This window comes from Martes martes (genome assembly GCF_963455335.1).
Source record: "Martes martes genome assembly, chromosome: 5".
Taxonomy (NCBI): domain Eukaryota; kingdom Metazoa; phylum Chordata; class Mammalia; order Carnivora; family Mustelidae; genus Martes; species Martes martes.
In genome coordinates, this window is record NC_137892.1 from 102,275,251 (window position 1) to 102,290,384 (window position 15,134).

General features: G+C 43.8%; 1 protein-coding gene across 1 annotated transcript; it reads right to left on the minus strand.

Moving 5' to 3' along the window:
• Nucleotides 1–2,132: 2,132 nt before the first annotated feature.
• Nucleotides 2,133–2,288, minus strand: LOC308343647 (large ribosomal subunit protein eL39-like; the record flags this gene model as incomplete). Its single annotated transcript, XM_080804787.1, has 1 exon — nucleotides 2,133–2,288. One exon carries the CDS (start codon nucleotides 2,286–2,288, stop codon nucleotides 2,133–2,135), a length of 156 nt encoding a protein of 51 aa, XP_080660913.1.
• Nucleotides 2,289–15,134: the final 12,846 nt, after the last annotated feature.

The window sequence follows — 15,134 nt, forward strand, 5'->3', positions numbered from 1 at the left end:
TGGGTTCCCCTGGCAAAGTGACGAGTATGTAAGTCAGTTAGCTAACTCTTATTATTAAAAAGAAAAATACAGGGCGCCTGGCTGGCTGGGTCGGTGGAGCATGCAACTCTTGATCTTGGGGTTGTGAGTTTGAGCCCCATGTTGGGTGTAGAGATTACTTAAAAATAAAATCTTTAAAATAAAGAAATAAATAAAAAGAAAAACACATACCAGCTCCTAAGAGAAAGCAAAGCTTTTGTTAACACTTACTTCCGAAAGAAATGGCTCGTGTTGGTTCGTTTGCTTTTTAGCATTTTGGCATAAAAAAGAAACCAAAGTATGCATAAGTGAAGTTTGTAGAAAAGTTTGAAAAGAAAGGTAAACAAAAATAAGACAAAAATCATTCGTAAATACAGCTCTCTAAGATAAGCACTACATCTTGGGGACGCCTGGGTGACTCATTCGGTTAAGCTGCTGCCTTTGGCTCAGGTCTTGATCCCAGAGTCCTGGGATAAAGTCTTGCATCCCGCTCCTTGTTCAGCGGGGAGCCTGCTTCTCTCTCTGCCTCTGCCTGCCACTCTGCCTGCTTGTGCGCTCTCTCTCTGACAAATAAATAAAATCTTTAAAAAAAAAACAAAACCCAAAAACCAAAGGAAAAAAACAGTACATCTTGGTGTATATCCTTTCAGGATTTTTCCTGTGCTCATATTTGCATATAAAAATATATATTAGTTCTTTTATCCTCATAAAAATCTTTTGAGGGTAGACAAATCAAGTATGACAAGGTAAATCATGGTAAGTATTCAATACAATTGTAAGCAATCTGCAGCCAAAATAAAAGCAAAAATCTAGTAACTGTTAATAGACCATTTTCATTTATTGGGCATGTCTTATGTGCTTGGACTATAATAAGCACTTTATATAAGCTGCCACCCAGTTGTCCCAACAGATCTCTCTCTCTCAAACTCAATTGTTACCACCATTCTATGGCTTTAGAGAAATTAAGTAACTAAAGGTTACATTATAAGTGACAGTATTCAAAATCAGGTTTGTCTAAAACTGTGTATTCTTCGTCCTTTTTTTTAATGATTTATTTATTTTTGAGAGAGAGAGAATGGGGGGAGGGGCAGAGGTAGAGGGAAAGAGTCTCAAGCAGACTCCATGCCAAGCATGAAACCTGACTCTGAGCTTGACACAGGGCTCAACATGGGGCTCGACATGGGGTTTGATCTCATGACCCTGAGATCATGACCTTAGCTGAATCAAGAGTTGGACACTTAACCAACTGAGCCACCCAGGTGCCCCCAAAAGTCTATATTCTTCTATTGCAGTGGGTTAACCTGTCTCTGCAAGTATGGCCATTCTCATTTTACAGATGAGTAAACCACGGCTCTGAGAAGTTGACTGTTGGCCTAGGCTAGTGAACTCTGGAGCCATGTTTCCGGTCTGTGAGTACCGACTTTCCAGAACAGCTCCTTCCCACCTTTCCCGAAGAATGTTGTAAACTAGCTCACAACCACTTTATATTGGCAGGATATTGCTGTTCGGATGCAGGGGAGCACTTACTCTCATGTTTCTGTGAAAGGTCAATGAAAGGAAACTGGAATGTGTTTGCTTGCTTTTGCAGTTACCCACCATTCTGATGGCTGCTGTTGCTCCATTCCTGTAAATATCCCCTTGGTTTTGGGAAATGCAAAGGGTGTAACCAAACCAAAGGAGAGTTTGTCTTGCTGATGGGCAGGAAGCCAATTTAAACAACAACAACAAAAACAAACTGACCTGAGCTTTTGTAGTGCAGAAGGACAGGCTTCTGTATCTGTGTGGCCCCACCCAGAACAGTCCCGAACTCCCCAATGGCTAGCAAGTGAGGAATTTTTTTTTTTTAACAGCTGAAAGTCCTCATGTTTATTACCAAACCAACCCACTGGTGCAGAGCTATAGTAACAGAGTAATCATTCCCTGATAAATGGTATCTATTGGCCAGGCAGAAAGGTTTTTACAAGGTGACGGAATAGAACACATGATCTTCAAGGAGCTTAATTAAATACGTGGTGCCAATTAGGTGTGTCATCACAATAGAACACATGATCTTCAAGGAGCTTAATTAAATACGTGGTGCCAATTAGGTGTGTCATCGCATGATGTGGGACACCTTAGAGACCCAGCTTGGTTCTCCTCCAGTGCCTCCTCTTGGTGTTGTACCTGATTTTACTACCAGTTTTCATCCGAATCCACTGGGGAATGGGATGATTCTGCTTTTGTTTCTTGGCCAGGAATCGCTTGATCCTGAAAGTCTTGTGAGAAGACATGGTCAATAACAGTGAGCGGCACACAGCAGGATGGCGGCAAAAAAGAGAAAGAAGGGCAAGTGAGGATTTTTAAGGGCAAAAATCAAGGGTAAGAGACTTGGGGTCATGGGTTCTTCTGAGGGTCAGAGATTGAGTAAACTTTAAGATTGATTGAGTCGTCTTTCCAGAGCTGGTCCATTTGGTTTCATCAAGATTGTGGTCAGGTGGTAAGGGGTTCCTTTCCCCGGTCTGGGTGGGCAAAACATCTCAACAACGTGCGATGTCAGTGGTGCTATTTTTGTCAGCAAAAGCAGAGGCCGTTCACCTTGTGACTATTGAAGACTGTTCAGCCTATTTAATTTCTTATTCCTTTGACCTACATTGTTGTTCTCTCAAGCAACGCATCCTGTGTTTTTTCCCCCAGTAATCTTTAACTATGGGCTATGTGGCTTTCTGCAGACTTAATTCTGTTGGTGGTTTCAAGGGTTTGGTCCAGGTATTATTTGATCTATTAACAGCAATTGCCCATCAATATGGGTTCTTTCATTTTCTTTTTCTGGCTGTGTGATAAGCAAAAGTAGCAAAACTTGTCCCTTCTCACTTAAACAAGAAGAGAGTCTCACCTTTTGCTAAAGGAGCAAATATACCAATAGGAAAATTATTAATACACACATCAGCGAAGAAATCCTGCGCTTGTGGCTATCAAGGTCAGGGTCCAGCACCCTCTTTCTTTGGCTACAGGATCCTAGATGGCTTGATACACAGCCCTAGAGAGCAGCCAACAAAGAGTTTGGAGCTTGAGTCTCTGCCAGAGAAATGATTTACAGCGACTCAGACTCAGAACTCTACAGTTTGGTCAGTTGTCCAATTTCTTCACAGTCACATCTGGCTATTTATTTACTTATTTATTTAATTTTCTTCTTAGAGAGAGAGAGAGAGAGTGGGGGGTAGGGGGCGTGGAAGAGGGAGGGGCAGAGGGAAAGCTCCTGGGAGAGGAGACAGAGAGAATGAGAGAATCTTAAGCAGGCTCCCGCCGAGCATGGAGTCTGCCAAGGGCTCAGTCTCATGACCCTGAGATCACGACCTGACCTGAAATCAAGAGTCAGACACTTAGCCACCCAGGCACCCCACATCTGGCTATTTATTGACTGGTCAGTCTAGGCATACCCCATCATTTCTCCTCTAAACCTTTAGCTAGTAAGCTAGGAGGGATGGCGTTTTGTTTTGTTTCATTTTGCTTTGTTTTTTGTTGTTATTCCTAGTCTTCTGCTGAGACCCAAGCATCTCTGTAGTATAAGATCCAGTAAAGGATGAACCATTCATCATGACAAATATGAGGTATGAGATACATGCCTGTGCGTTGTGGATTATTTTCTTCATGCTAACCTGTGTGGGGGTGAAGCTGAGTCACTGGGATCCTGGTGGAGGGCCTGGTGTGGGCAACTGGGAGACCAGAGCAGAAAGGCATAGTCCTGGCCAGAGGCAGTTACATTCAGTGAGCAGGAAGCAGTAAGTTCCAAGGAGAACAGGGTAAGCTCTCCTCAGCGGCGGAGTGCCGTGTGGAATACCAGCAGAAGGAGGAGACCAGTTTGTGAGGGACCAGAGGAGTGTGTGTGTGTGTGTGTGTGTGTGTGTGTGTGTGTGTGTGTGTGTGTTATGAGCTGCTTGGGGTGTGATGTGTCAGTGGCCTTTTATTTTAGAATGACCAGGAATGGGGTATATAAACCCTTCCTCCCGTTCCTGTTTCAAAGATGTGTATCACTCCCTAAGGGTTTTAATCACAAAAGGGACCTCGAAATGGCTTCCTTCTTTGGAAGGGAAAAAGCCCATGAACAGGGTTAAAAGGTAAGTCCTCTCTTTCAGAAGGGGAGCAGAGATCGTACACCTGGAAGAGCCTTGCACGCTCAGAAACACCTGTGTGTGGGTAAGTGCTGCCTTCTCCGCTCCCTGTGACCCTGTGGTGCAGTGAAAAGAAGGCTGGTTTCCTAGGCGAACGGAATGGGCTTTGAGTCCCGGCTCCAGCAGTGATGGACCTGAGCCCACTTCCGTCGCCCATAAAGTGCGGGTGATACAGCCTCCTGTCCTTGGGTTGTTTGGAGACTCAAAGGACGTACTGTGTTTGTAAAGGGTCCAGCACAGCACCTGGCGTGCGGGAGATGCTTAGCGCATCCCTTCTCCTCGAGGAGGAGCCGCTTCTCAGGAGAACACGGAGGCTGGCTGCAGAGACATGTCGGCACTCTGTCGGCTTTCTTGGCTCTCAACGCCGGAGCTGAGCGAGCCCCGTCCATCATCGACTCTGCAATGACGAGAACGAAGAGAGGAGGCTCATCTGTCCCACTCGGGCGGGGTGGGGGGGTTCAGAGGAGAAACACAGCGTCTGCTTTGTGTTGCGGTCTGTTTGGGGCCGTGATGGAGCTGTGTGCGTGTGGACAAGCAGAGCCTCAGAGTTGTGCACTTGAGCGGGGCAAGTGAGAGGAGGAGGAGGAGGGTAAAGCTCCCTAAGGAGGGGAGAAGGCTGGGCAAGGATTGGAGGCAGAGGAGGAGGACTCAGTGCCAGTCCTGAATAGGGGGTGTGTGTGACCAGCTGGGGGGAGGACAGGTGAGAAGGTACTGCAGCTTGGAGGAAAGCGGAGGGGGCGGTTGAGTTCTGGGCTGTGGAGAAGGTGGTCAGGTGGGACGTGAGGTGGGGTTGAAGTCACACACACAGAAGACACAGGAAGAGGCCACTTGCCAAGGAGTACAGGCAGCCTCAGTAAGCTGGAAAAGGCAAGGAAATAGGTTCTCCCTCCTCCTCAAAAAACTCAACCCATCAGTGGTCCCGGATCCTCTTTTCCATCTGTAGGTAGCCATGTGGGATTTGATAAGTTTCCTAACTCGTGTGAGCCTCTGGGTGTTTCCTCATCTCTAGGTGAGACACTGCCCACTTCCAAAGGATATTGTAAGAATTCAGTGAGAGCATTCACGAGGCTGTTTACTATTTTTATTAAAACAAGTGAGCAGGTTGTCACAGAGGTGCTAGGGAGAGGTGAGGGAGAGGCTGAATGAGGCCAGTCGCTGAGGGTTGGAGGGGCTGAGGGATGGAGAGGAGGGGATCTGGTTTCTCTGAGAGGCTCCAAGCCCCGTGATCCTCCCTCACTGGAGCCCAGCTTTATACCTCCTTCCAGTCCTGGGAACTGGGTTTAAACTCGCGGGCGTGTCCCTGTCTGGCCACTAGAGGGCAGTGGAGGCAAGGCGGCAGGGAGGGAGGTGGGCGTCCAGAAGGTTGGCGCTGGTCTGTGTGTTCAGCCTTTATTCGTGCTCTGAAGCCTAATTGTGTGTTCGCATTGTGCTCTCCCCTCCCTCCTGCTCTGTGTATTTGCTGATGTTTTTGGAAAACACTTGGTTCTCATCGCAGGGTCCCTCCGAGTTCCTGCTTGTCTTGTGGCTGAGGATTAGCCCTAGCTGAAGCGTCCTGTTTTCTGGCAGCTGTGTTTATTTCTCAAGGGCACGGGCAGAGCAGAACATGGGGGCCTGGGCCCTGCAGTTCAGGAGAGCCTAGCATGAGCCACAGTTGTTCTTCTGCCAGGTCAAAACTTGGCCTGTTCCACCTTGCATTCCTCCCCCGCTCCCCAGGCCATGTCACTACCACCCAAATCACATGGACTGAAGTGACAGGTGGTGTAGTGTGCTGGATGTGATTCCTCAGAAATAACCCAGATGCAGGTAGAATGGATGTTTAGGCAAATTCACAGATGTCCATTACAGCTACCACATGGGAATAGATTAATTCACCAGTCAGGAGCCCTGGCCCGCGGCTCCAGTTCCCAGAGAGGGAATCCCAGGTTCAGCCTTTACAAGTTGTGTGACTGTAGTTGGCTCGCTCACTGGTCGGTCTGAGTCTCAGTGTCCCCACTTCCACGATGGGAGCAATGGATCACACTGTAGGCTGGGATCGGTGTGAAAGCACCCCGCAGAGGGTCAGGCGAGCTCCAGCAGGTGTCACTCCAATCGGCTGCTGCACGAAGTCTGCAGTCTCCGCATCGCTAGTTCTGGGTTGGCTGTCCGCAGACAGGCAGCCATCGGCTTCCGGGTTCAGGTTCTCCATCTGCCACTCACTGGCCATGTTGTCCTCCTCCCCGAAGTGAGGACCATCGCTCTTGCCCCCCGGGTTGTTGGGAGAAGTCATGAGGGGACACGTAGACAGTGCCCAGCACATGCCCGTCTGTAACTAATGATGCCCGTGCTGAGCACAGTTAGTTCTCCAGAGCACGTTAGGAGTCCAGGTGTGACTCCGGCAGGACAGGCCACGTGCTCTGGGAACAAACAACCATCCTTCTGCATAGAGTACATTTGGCCATCAGCCAGGGGCCTTGGGAGGCGTGGTGAGGCCTGGCCCTTCAGTCCTTCCTTTCAACTGGGGGAGGGTACACCCCTCCCCAGAGAGGTTCACGTTTCCCTGTTAATTACCCCTCAGACTCTACACTCAGCCTGTCTTTCGTTTCCCCCACAAGGCTCTGAGCCAGACAGTTTGCACGGAATCTAATCTGGAGTGTGTTAACTTTTCTCCCCCATCGTTGACAGGGATCTGGAACGGCTCTGCATCAGGACAAGTTGTAAATAAACACAGGTTTGCTTAACTGAAGCTCGTCCTCCTATCCCATAGCCTGGTCTTCGATTTGGGCAGCTTCAAGTCAGGGAACACAGAGTGTTTGGAAAAGACCCTGGAAATCATTGAATCCAGTCTACCCATTTTACAGAAGAGTAGATTGAAGGTGTTTGGTTAAGTTGCTCGTGTTTACATAGACAACTAGAGGCTACAGAGATAGAAATCAGATCTTCTGACTCTTAGTCCAAAACTCTTTCCATAACAACCCAGTACCTCATTCATTCATTCATTCATTCATAAAATTTGTACTGGTTATCTAACTACTTATGTGTTGTCCTTTTGTGTGCACTGGAAAAACAGATAAACAAGGTACAGTCTTCCCTTGGAGTGCTTATGAACCCTTTGTTCATTGGTCCATCCATCCATCTAATGCATATGTCTCTTCATCCATCCATCCATCTGTCCATGTTTCTATCTACCTTTCTCCTGTCCATCTTTATGTCCATCCATTAATCTTCATTCTTTTGTACATTTGTTCTGTCCATTTGTCTCACCATTGTTTACAAATTGATTCATCTTTCTGTTTTTCTGCCCACCATCTGTTCCTGTATCCATCCAGTCTACTACTCTCTCCCTCTCTTTTAAAAGATTTATTTATTTTAGAGACAGAGAGAGAGAGAGAGAGTGAGCACATGTGAGTCAGGGAGGGGCAAAGGCAGAGGGAGAGAGAGAATCTTCAAGCAGACTCCCCTCTGAGAGCACAGGCTGATGGAGGGCTTGATTCTACAACCCTGGGATCAAGACCTGAGCTGAAACCAAGAGCCAGACATTCAACCGATTGTGCCACCCAGGCACCCCCAGTCTACTTCTCTTCTGGTCCATCCACTGGTCTCTTTATCTATCTAGAATTTATCTATCTAGATATATATCTGTAGATATATAGATTCTTTATCTGTCTAGAATTTCTTGAGTGTCTATATGGCTCCAGATTTTGGGCTGGTACTCAGGACTGAGATAAGTAAGAAGCATTTGTCCTGAAGTCTTTGTATGAACACATACTTAAGTGTCTTTTTATTAAACACCTTGGAGTAGAATGGCTGGATCATATGGTCTATATTCGCTTAATGTTTTAGGAATCTGCTAAAATGTTTTCCAGTGAGTTTTTACCCTCTTATATTTCTACCAGTTTCTCCAGTCTTTCAATTTTTTTGCATGATCAGTCTTTTTAATTTTATCTATTCTAATAGGTCAAGTTTTAATTTGTTATTCCCCTATGACAAATGTTGGCAAGCATCTTCTGTGTGCTCATTTGTTATCCATACATCCTTCTGGGAAGGTGTGTGCAAATCTTTTGTTCATCTAAGAAATTGAGCTCTAAGAATTAAATATGAATTCTGGATTAAAGTTTTTTTTTTAATCAAATAAACACTTTATCAGGTAACTATTTTTTTCCTCCGTGTGTGGCTTGTCTCATCATTCTTTAAATAGTGTTTTCCAAAGAAAACATGAATTTTGATGCATGAAATTTTGATGTCAAACTCAGTAATCTGTTCTGTTATGGGTCTTTCTTTTTAATAAATTTGTGCCTGGAACAAGGTATAGACCCAATCCCTCCCTCCCTTCCTCTTTCTTTCCTCTTTCCTTTCCTTCCTTCCTTCCCTTGCTTTATTCCTTCCTTCCTTTTTTCTTTTCTTTCTTTCTCTCCTTCCTTCTTTCTTTCCTTACCTCCCTTCCTCTTTCTTTCTTTCCTTTCCTTCCTTTCTTCCCTTCCTTCCCTCTTTCCCTCCCTTCCTTCCTTCCTTCCTTCCTTTTCTCTCTCTTTCCTCCCTCCCTCCCTCCCTCCTTTCTTCTCCCCTCCCTTCTTTCCTTCCTCCCACCCTCTCTTCCTTCTTTCCTCATTCACATATGGAAAATTGTTTAAGCATCATTTATTGAAAAGACTGCTTTCTCTACTGAATTGCCAGTTTTTGCATCTTTGTTAAGATCGAATATTCACTCCATTAGCAATGAATGCACACCTAATGCCCAAATCTTGTTTTTTAATACCATTTGTTGATAAAAAAAAATCCAGGACTCCTTGGAGAAGTGGATGATTTTAAGACTGGGGCAGGAAATATACAAAATGGACCCAGAGCATTTTGTAGCCCCAGAAATGAAGGAAGTGCTAAAAAAAGAAAATCCTATATTGATGGGATTTTGTCAAAAGAACACAGCAGCCAACTGAAGGAGATCCCAACGGCCAATTTGAACAATTTGAGCAATATATAAATAAAGTAGTATTGGATTATAACCTAATGTATAAAATAAATATCTATGAGTTTATACTGATGAAATTATTGAATAAGTAATGAGGGAGAGGAGAAAAATCTGTCTTGCAAGAGAATTTCAAATAATTTATGTAGATATTCCACACTTAAGTAAGTGGAGTATAACTTTCCACTCCCCAGGTGTGGGCTGTGTGTAGTGACTTCCTTCTGAAGTGTATGGTATAGGGAATTGGGGAGGGGAAGAGTACTTTTATTGTGGAGAAAAGTGACAGACCCTATTTCAGCCAGGTGTGGAAGGTTAATCATCAGATAAATCATGTTGCCAGTATATAACATTGATACAACATAAGCTCTTTATGTTTAAAGTATTCCTCCTCAACATACATACTCTAGCCCGATGAAAACATCAGACAAATCCCAGTTGAGGGACATTCTACAAAATACTTGTCCAGTAATCCTCAAACCTGTCAAGGTCATCAAAAATAAGGAAAGTCTGAGAAACTGTCATAGCTAAGAGGAGCCTAGAGAGACATAACAATGAGATGTAATCTGGGTGGAATCCTAGAACAGAAAAATATACTAGTTAAAACTAAGAGAATTTGAATAAGTGATGGACTTTAGTTAATAATGGTGTGTCGATGTTGGTTCATTAATTATAACAAATATATTAATATAGGATGTTGGTAATGGAGGAAATTGTTGAGAGGCATATAGGAACTTTATGTGCTATCTTCCAATCTTTCTGTAAATTTAAAACCATTCTAATAAATGAAGTTTCTATTTTAAAAATCCATTGTTTGTGTGACTATATATACACATATATATTCAGCTTCATTGATCTATTTGCTTTTTTTTATGCCAACACCGCACTGTTTTGGTTACCAAAACTTTATAACAAGTCTTGAAATCAGTTAATATTAGCTTTCCAATTTTGTTTTTTCTCAAAGTTGTTTTAACCATCCTAGGATTTTTCCATTTCACATGAACTTTAGAATCAGTCTGTCCGTTTTTGCGCACACACACAAAAAGCCTGCTGCATCTTGATTACTGAATTCATTTATCAGTTCTAGTAATTTTTTGGTGGAATCTTTAGGGTTTTCTATATTTAGTATGGCTGACATCTTGATTTTGAATAGAAGGGTGAGGAATAATTTTGTTGTTTTAAGCCACAAAGTTTGTGGTAATTTGTTATGGCAGAAAGATAATACAAGATTCCTAGATATTGTCATGGAACACAGCTTGAGGCCCCCCCAAGATCACCTTCCTCAGAGTGTAGATATGACAACATTCACGGAGACACTGACTTTGTGCTCAAAGATAAACCCAAAACACAATTCTTATGGGGATGGCTCCAGGGCTGTCAGTTGCCACAGAGAGGTGGGCTTGATCTGGTTGTGCGTGCAAGTGTGCATGTGTGTGTTTGTGTCTGGTGGGGTGGGTATGATAGAAATGATGAATATTCTCATTCTTCCCACTTCTGGTTCATTCTGATTTCCCTTCAGTCATTTGCCTTGTTTCCCACTCACCGTGCTCCTGTTTTCCCTCATGCTGGCCACCATTGGCATCTGGGTCATCCTGTTGTCCTCACATGGAATATTTTACAGAAAGTATGTATAAAACAAAGAGGTCTCCTTATGAGTTGAACATTTGCTCTAAGATGTATTAACACTGCAGACATTAAAGATTCTTAAGTAGCAATACCCTTTCACTGTGTCTTGTTCTGACCATCTCAGATTTTACTCTAACAACACCCTAAACATGTACTATGACACAAAGTCCCCTTGGCTCTGTGTGACGTTCAGTGATTTTTCAAAAATGCAAAAAATCGCTGTTTTGAGTTTGGGAGGTGGGGAGAAGTGACTCAAGACTGGAGTCAGTACTCGTGCCTCTAGCTTTGAATCCAATTCCACTGCAGTCTGGGAGAGCCACCTGACGCTACTTGAAGACTACACAAGAGACTTGCAAGCTTGTATACAGCACATTTTTCTTCCCTTCCAAGCTTTGATAAGACCTTCCCTTCCTCCCCTTTGTCATCATTTGTGGGAGCAGGGTCGAAGAGTACGGAAAACTGCTTTACCACCCCACCCCGGAGATCCATAGTGCTCAGGCCTTAGTAGCCAAGGTCATTACATGCATGTTCCCTCTCACACTCTCACACACAGCTGTTTGTGCTCTCTCTGGGGTTGAGGTGGGTAGGAGGGAACCTGTGAACCCTTTTCATTTGGGACAGAGAGATGAACCAGTCCCCAGCCTCCTTGAGAATTGCTCTACGGGGAGTGAAAGATTTCTGAGGGAGATTTTCTTCCTAGGAGGGGCTGGAGGGGGACTTTTTGGCTAAGCAGACCATGCACTCAATCACTTCTCGGCCTTTTGGCTAAGATTAAGTGTAGCAGACGTTCACTCCCTGAGACGGAGCCCAGTGCGGTGACCGGCGCAGCATGTGGAACCCGGCACCTTTGACTCCCCGGAACATGGAAGGAGTTGCGGCTCTTTAAATCCCATAATTTTCTCAGATTTTCTGTCTTTTTCTATGACTAGCTTGCTTCTGCTTAGAGATTTCAAAACTTCAGAGGCTGTGACACTTAATTGCTTTGTTCAAGGTAGGAGGTTCCGTAATCATAGGAATGTCCAGCTATGTTCTCTGCTTGGGCCTGGGGTTCCTGTTCTGACTCTCCTTCTGCCCATGAGACACATGCCTAAGCCACAGTCTCCCTTCTGGAATCAGGCCCTTGACAGTATCCTCACAACCCATAAAACCAGTTCTGGTTTGAAAAGGGCCTGAGCTCTGTACAAAGGCTAACATCAATGTGGTTTTTTTCAGAGGACCTTGTTGACATTTGCCTTTTGTCTTGAACTGAAGCCACTGAAGCAAATGACTCCTTCTTTGAACTTAACTTTTGTGAAGAGCCTGCCCCTTCTGCTGCAGGATCTGGGGTGTCTTACTTCAAAGGTCTCTGCAAATCAGCTGTCCAGAGGAGGGTGGCTCTTTCCACTGGTGTGGGAAGTCCCCACTCTTGTGTGTTCTTATAGAGATTGACATCACAAAGAGTGTGAGGTCATATGAGGCCACCCTTTTCTTTACTCTGTGTTTACACTAAGAAAATGAGCAGCTGGGAATCACACTATCCTCTCTGTAGACAAGAGGGATGTTTATTATTCATGAACAATATGTCAGTAGTCTTCTGCATTGAGTTCATGGATCTCTGTGTTCTTTCCCTGTTATTCATTTTTTAAATGTGTAAAAATATTTTCTATTGATCCTTCTTTGAAATATTCAAAGGAAAAAACTGCTTTCAATATGTGATGCTCAATGACATTTCAGTCAGTTATCATCTCCTTAAGAAGGGTACAGATTCTCAGATGTAGAGGTGCAGTTTGCTCTGTTAGGTAGGATTCTGGTCCTGGAGGCTAGAGCCGAGTTTTTGGCATTTCCTCAGAGGCTGTTAGATCATCATTGCTCTGCATTTTAGACTTGGCTGAGAGACCAAGATTCTGTATGGGAAGGGAACTGAAAAACAAGTTTTTGAGGACTCTGTCCTGTTGTGAGTATTCCAAATTTCTTGTTTTGTCTTTGAAATTTTATTTAAATTTGAGTTAGTTAATATACCATACAATAATTTCAGAAGAATTCAGTGGTTCATCACTTACGCACAACACCCAGTGCTCTTCACAACAAGTGGCCTCCTTAATACCCATCCCCCATCCAGTCCATCTCCCACCCACATCTCTCCATCAACTCTCTGTTCTTTATTGTTAAGAGTCTCTTATGGTTTGTTTCCTCTCTCTCGCCCCCCACCATATGTTCATCTGTTTTTTTTTTTAAGGTTTTATTTATTTATTTGACAGACAGAAATCACAAGTAGGCAGAGAGGCAGGCAGAAAGAGAGAGGGGGAAGCAGGCTCCCTGCTGAGCAGAGAGCCCGATGCGGGGCTCGATCCCAGGACCCTGGATCATGACCTGAGCCGAAGGCAGAGGCTTTAATCCACTGAGCCACGCAGGCGCCCTCTGTTTTTTTCCTTAAATTCCACAGAGTGAGATCATATGGTATTTGTTTTTCTGATTGACTTATCTCGTTTATCAAGTAATTCTTGCTCCATTCACATCAGTGCAAATGGCAAGATTTCATTTTTTTGGTCGCTGAATAGTTTTCCATAGTATATATATACACCACATCTTCTTTTTTAAAAAGATTTTATTTATTTATCTGACACAGAGAGATCACAAGCAGGCAGAGAGGCAGGCAGAGAGAGAGGGGGGATGCAGGCCCCCTGCTGAGCAGAGAGCCCAATGTGGGGCTTGATCCCAGGACCATGACCTGAGCTGAAGGCAGAGGCTTAACCCTCTGAACCACCCAGGCACCCCATATACCACATCTTCTTTATCCATTCATCAGTTGATGGACATTTGGGCTCTCTCCATAGTTTGGTTATTGTTGGTAATGCTGCTATCAACATTGGGGTGCATGTACCTCTTGGAATCTATTTTTGTAAACTTTGGGTAAATATCTGGTAGTGCAATTGCTGGGTGGTAGGGTAGCTCTATTTTTAGTTTTTTTGAGGAACCTCCATATTGTTCTCCAGAGAGCATTCTGCTCAAGTTTGCATTCCCACCAGCAGTGCAAAGAGGGTTGTCCTTTCTCTGCATCTTTACCAACACCTGTCATTTCTCGTGTTGTTCATTTTAGTCATTCTGACAGGTGTGAGGTGGTATCTCATTGTGATTTTGATTTGTATTTTCCTGATGATGAGTGATGTTGAGCTTCTTTTCATGTGTCTGTTAGCCATCTGGATGTCTTCTTTGGAAAAGTACCTGTTTATATCTTCGCCCATTTCTTAACTGGGTTATTTGTTTTTTAGGTGTTAAGTTTGATAAGGTCTTTATAGATTTTGGATACTAATCCTTTTTCAGATATGTCATTTGCATTTATCTTCTTCCATTTTATAGGCTGCCTTTTAGTTTTGTTGATTGTTTCCTTTGCTGTGCAGAACCTTTTTATCTTGATTAAAATCTACAGTTCATTTTTGCTTCCTTTTCCCTTGCCTCCAGTGACATGTCTGGTAAGAAGTTGCTATGGCCAAGGTCAAAGGGGTCGCTGCCTGTTTTCTTCTCCAGGATTTTGATGGATTCCTGTCTCACATTTAGGTCTTTCATCCATTTTGAATTTATTTTTGTGTATAGTGTAAGAAAGTGGTCCAGTTTCATTCTTCTGCATGTGGCTGTCCTGTTTTCCCAACACCATTTTTTCACAAACCATTATAAGAGAATACTATGAAAAATTATATGCTAACAAACTGGACAATCTGGAAGAAATGGACAAATTCCAAACTTCTTAATTACCTAATCCAGGACCTCGGAAACCAGAGGTTGTTCCTGTGGAGTCCCTAGATTTGACTGTGAGCTTTGAATAGAAGCCCTAGTTGCCACTCTAACCTCTGCTGGTCTTGTGCTGTTCCCCTAGAAGGATGATGTTCTAATATTTTGGAAGAATTTCCATCTCAGTTATCTTTGCAAATGGTTTAGTAAAGTTTTACTAAAGGTTTTAGTAAAGGAAGAACAGATAAAACAAGAGTCAGTGTGTTCTGGAGCTTAGGTCTAGGGATCTCTTACTTGATTTATATCTTTATTTTTCACTGAGCCTCAGTGGCTCAGTGGGTTAAAGCCTCTGCCTTCGGCTCAGGTCATGATCCCAGGGTCCTGGGATTGAGTCCCGCATCGGGCTCTCTGCTCCGCGGGGAGCCTGCTTCCTCCTCTCTCTCTCTCTTCCTGCCTCTCTGCCTACTTGCGATCTCTGCCTGTCAAATAAATAAATAAAATCTTAAAAAAAAATAAAATAAAATTGATCTCAGTTTTGGCTGCATGTTTTTGGTGGTCTCTCAACAGGTGCATAAATGTTTATGATTGTTATGTCTTTTAGCTGTATTGAAACTTTTATTAATACATAATGTCCTTGGCTCTTGTAAACTTTTTTTGATTTAAAGTCCATTTTGTTTGAGGGGAGGAGTCAAGATGGCGGA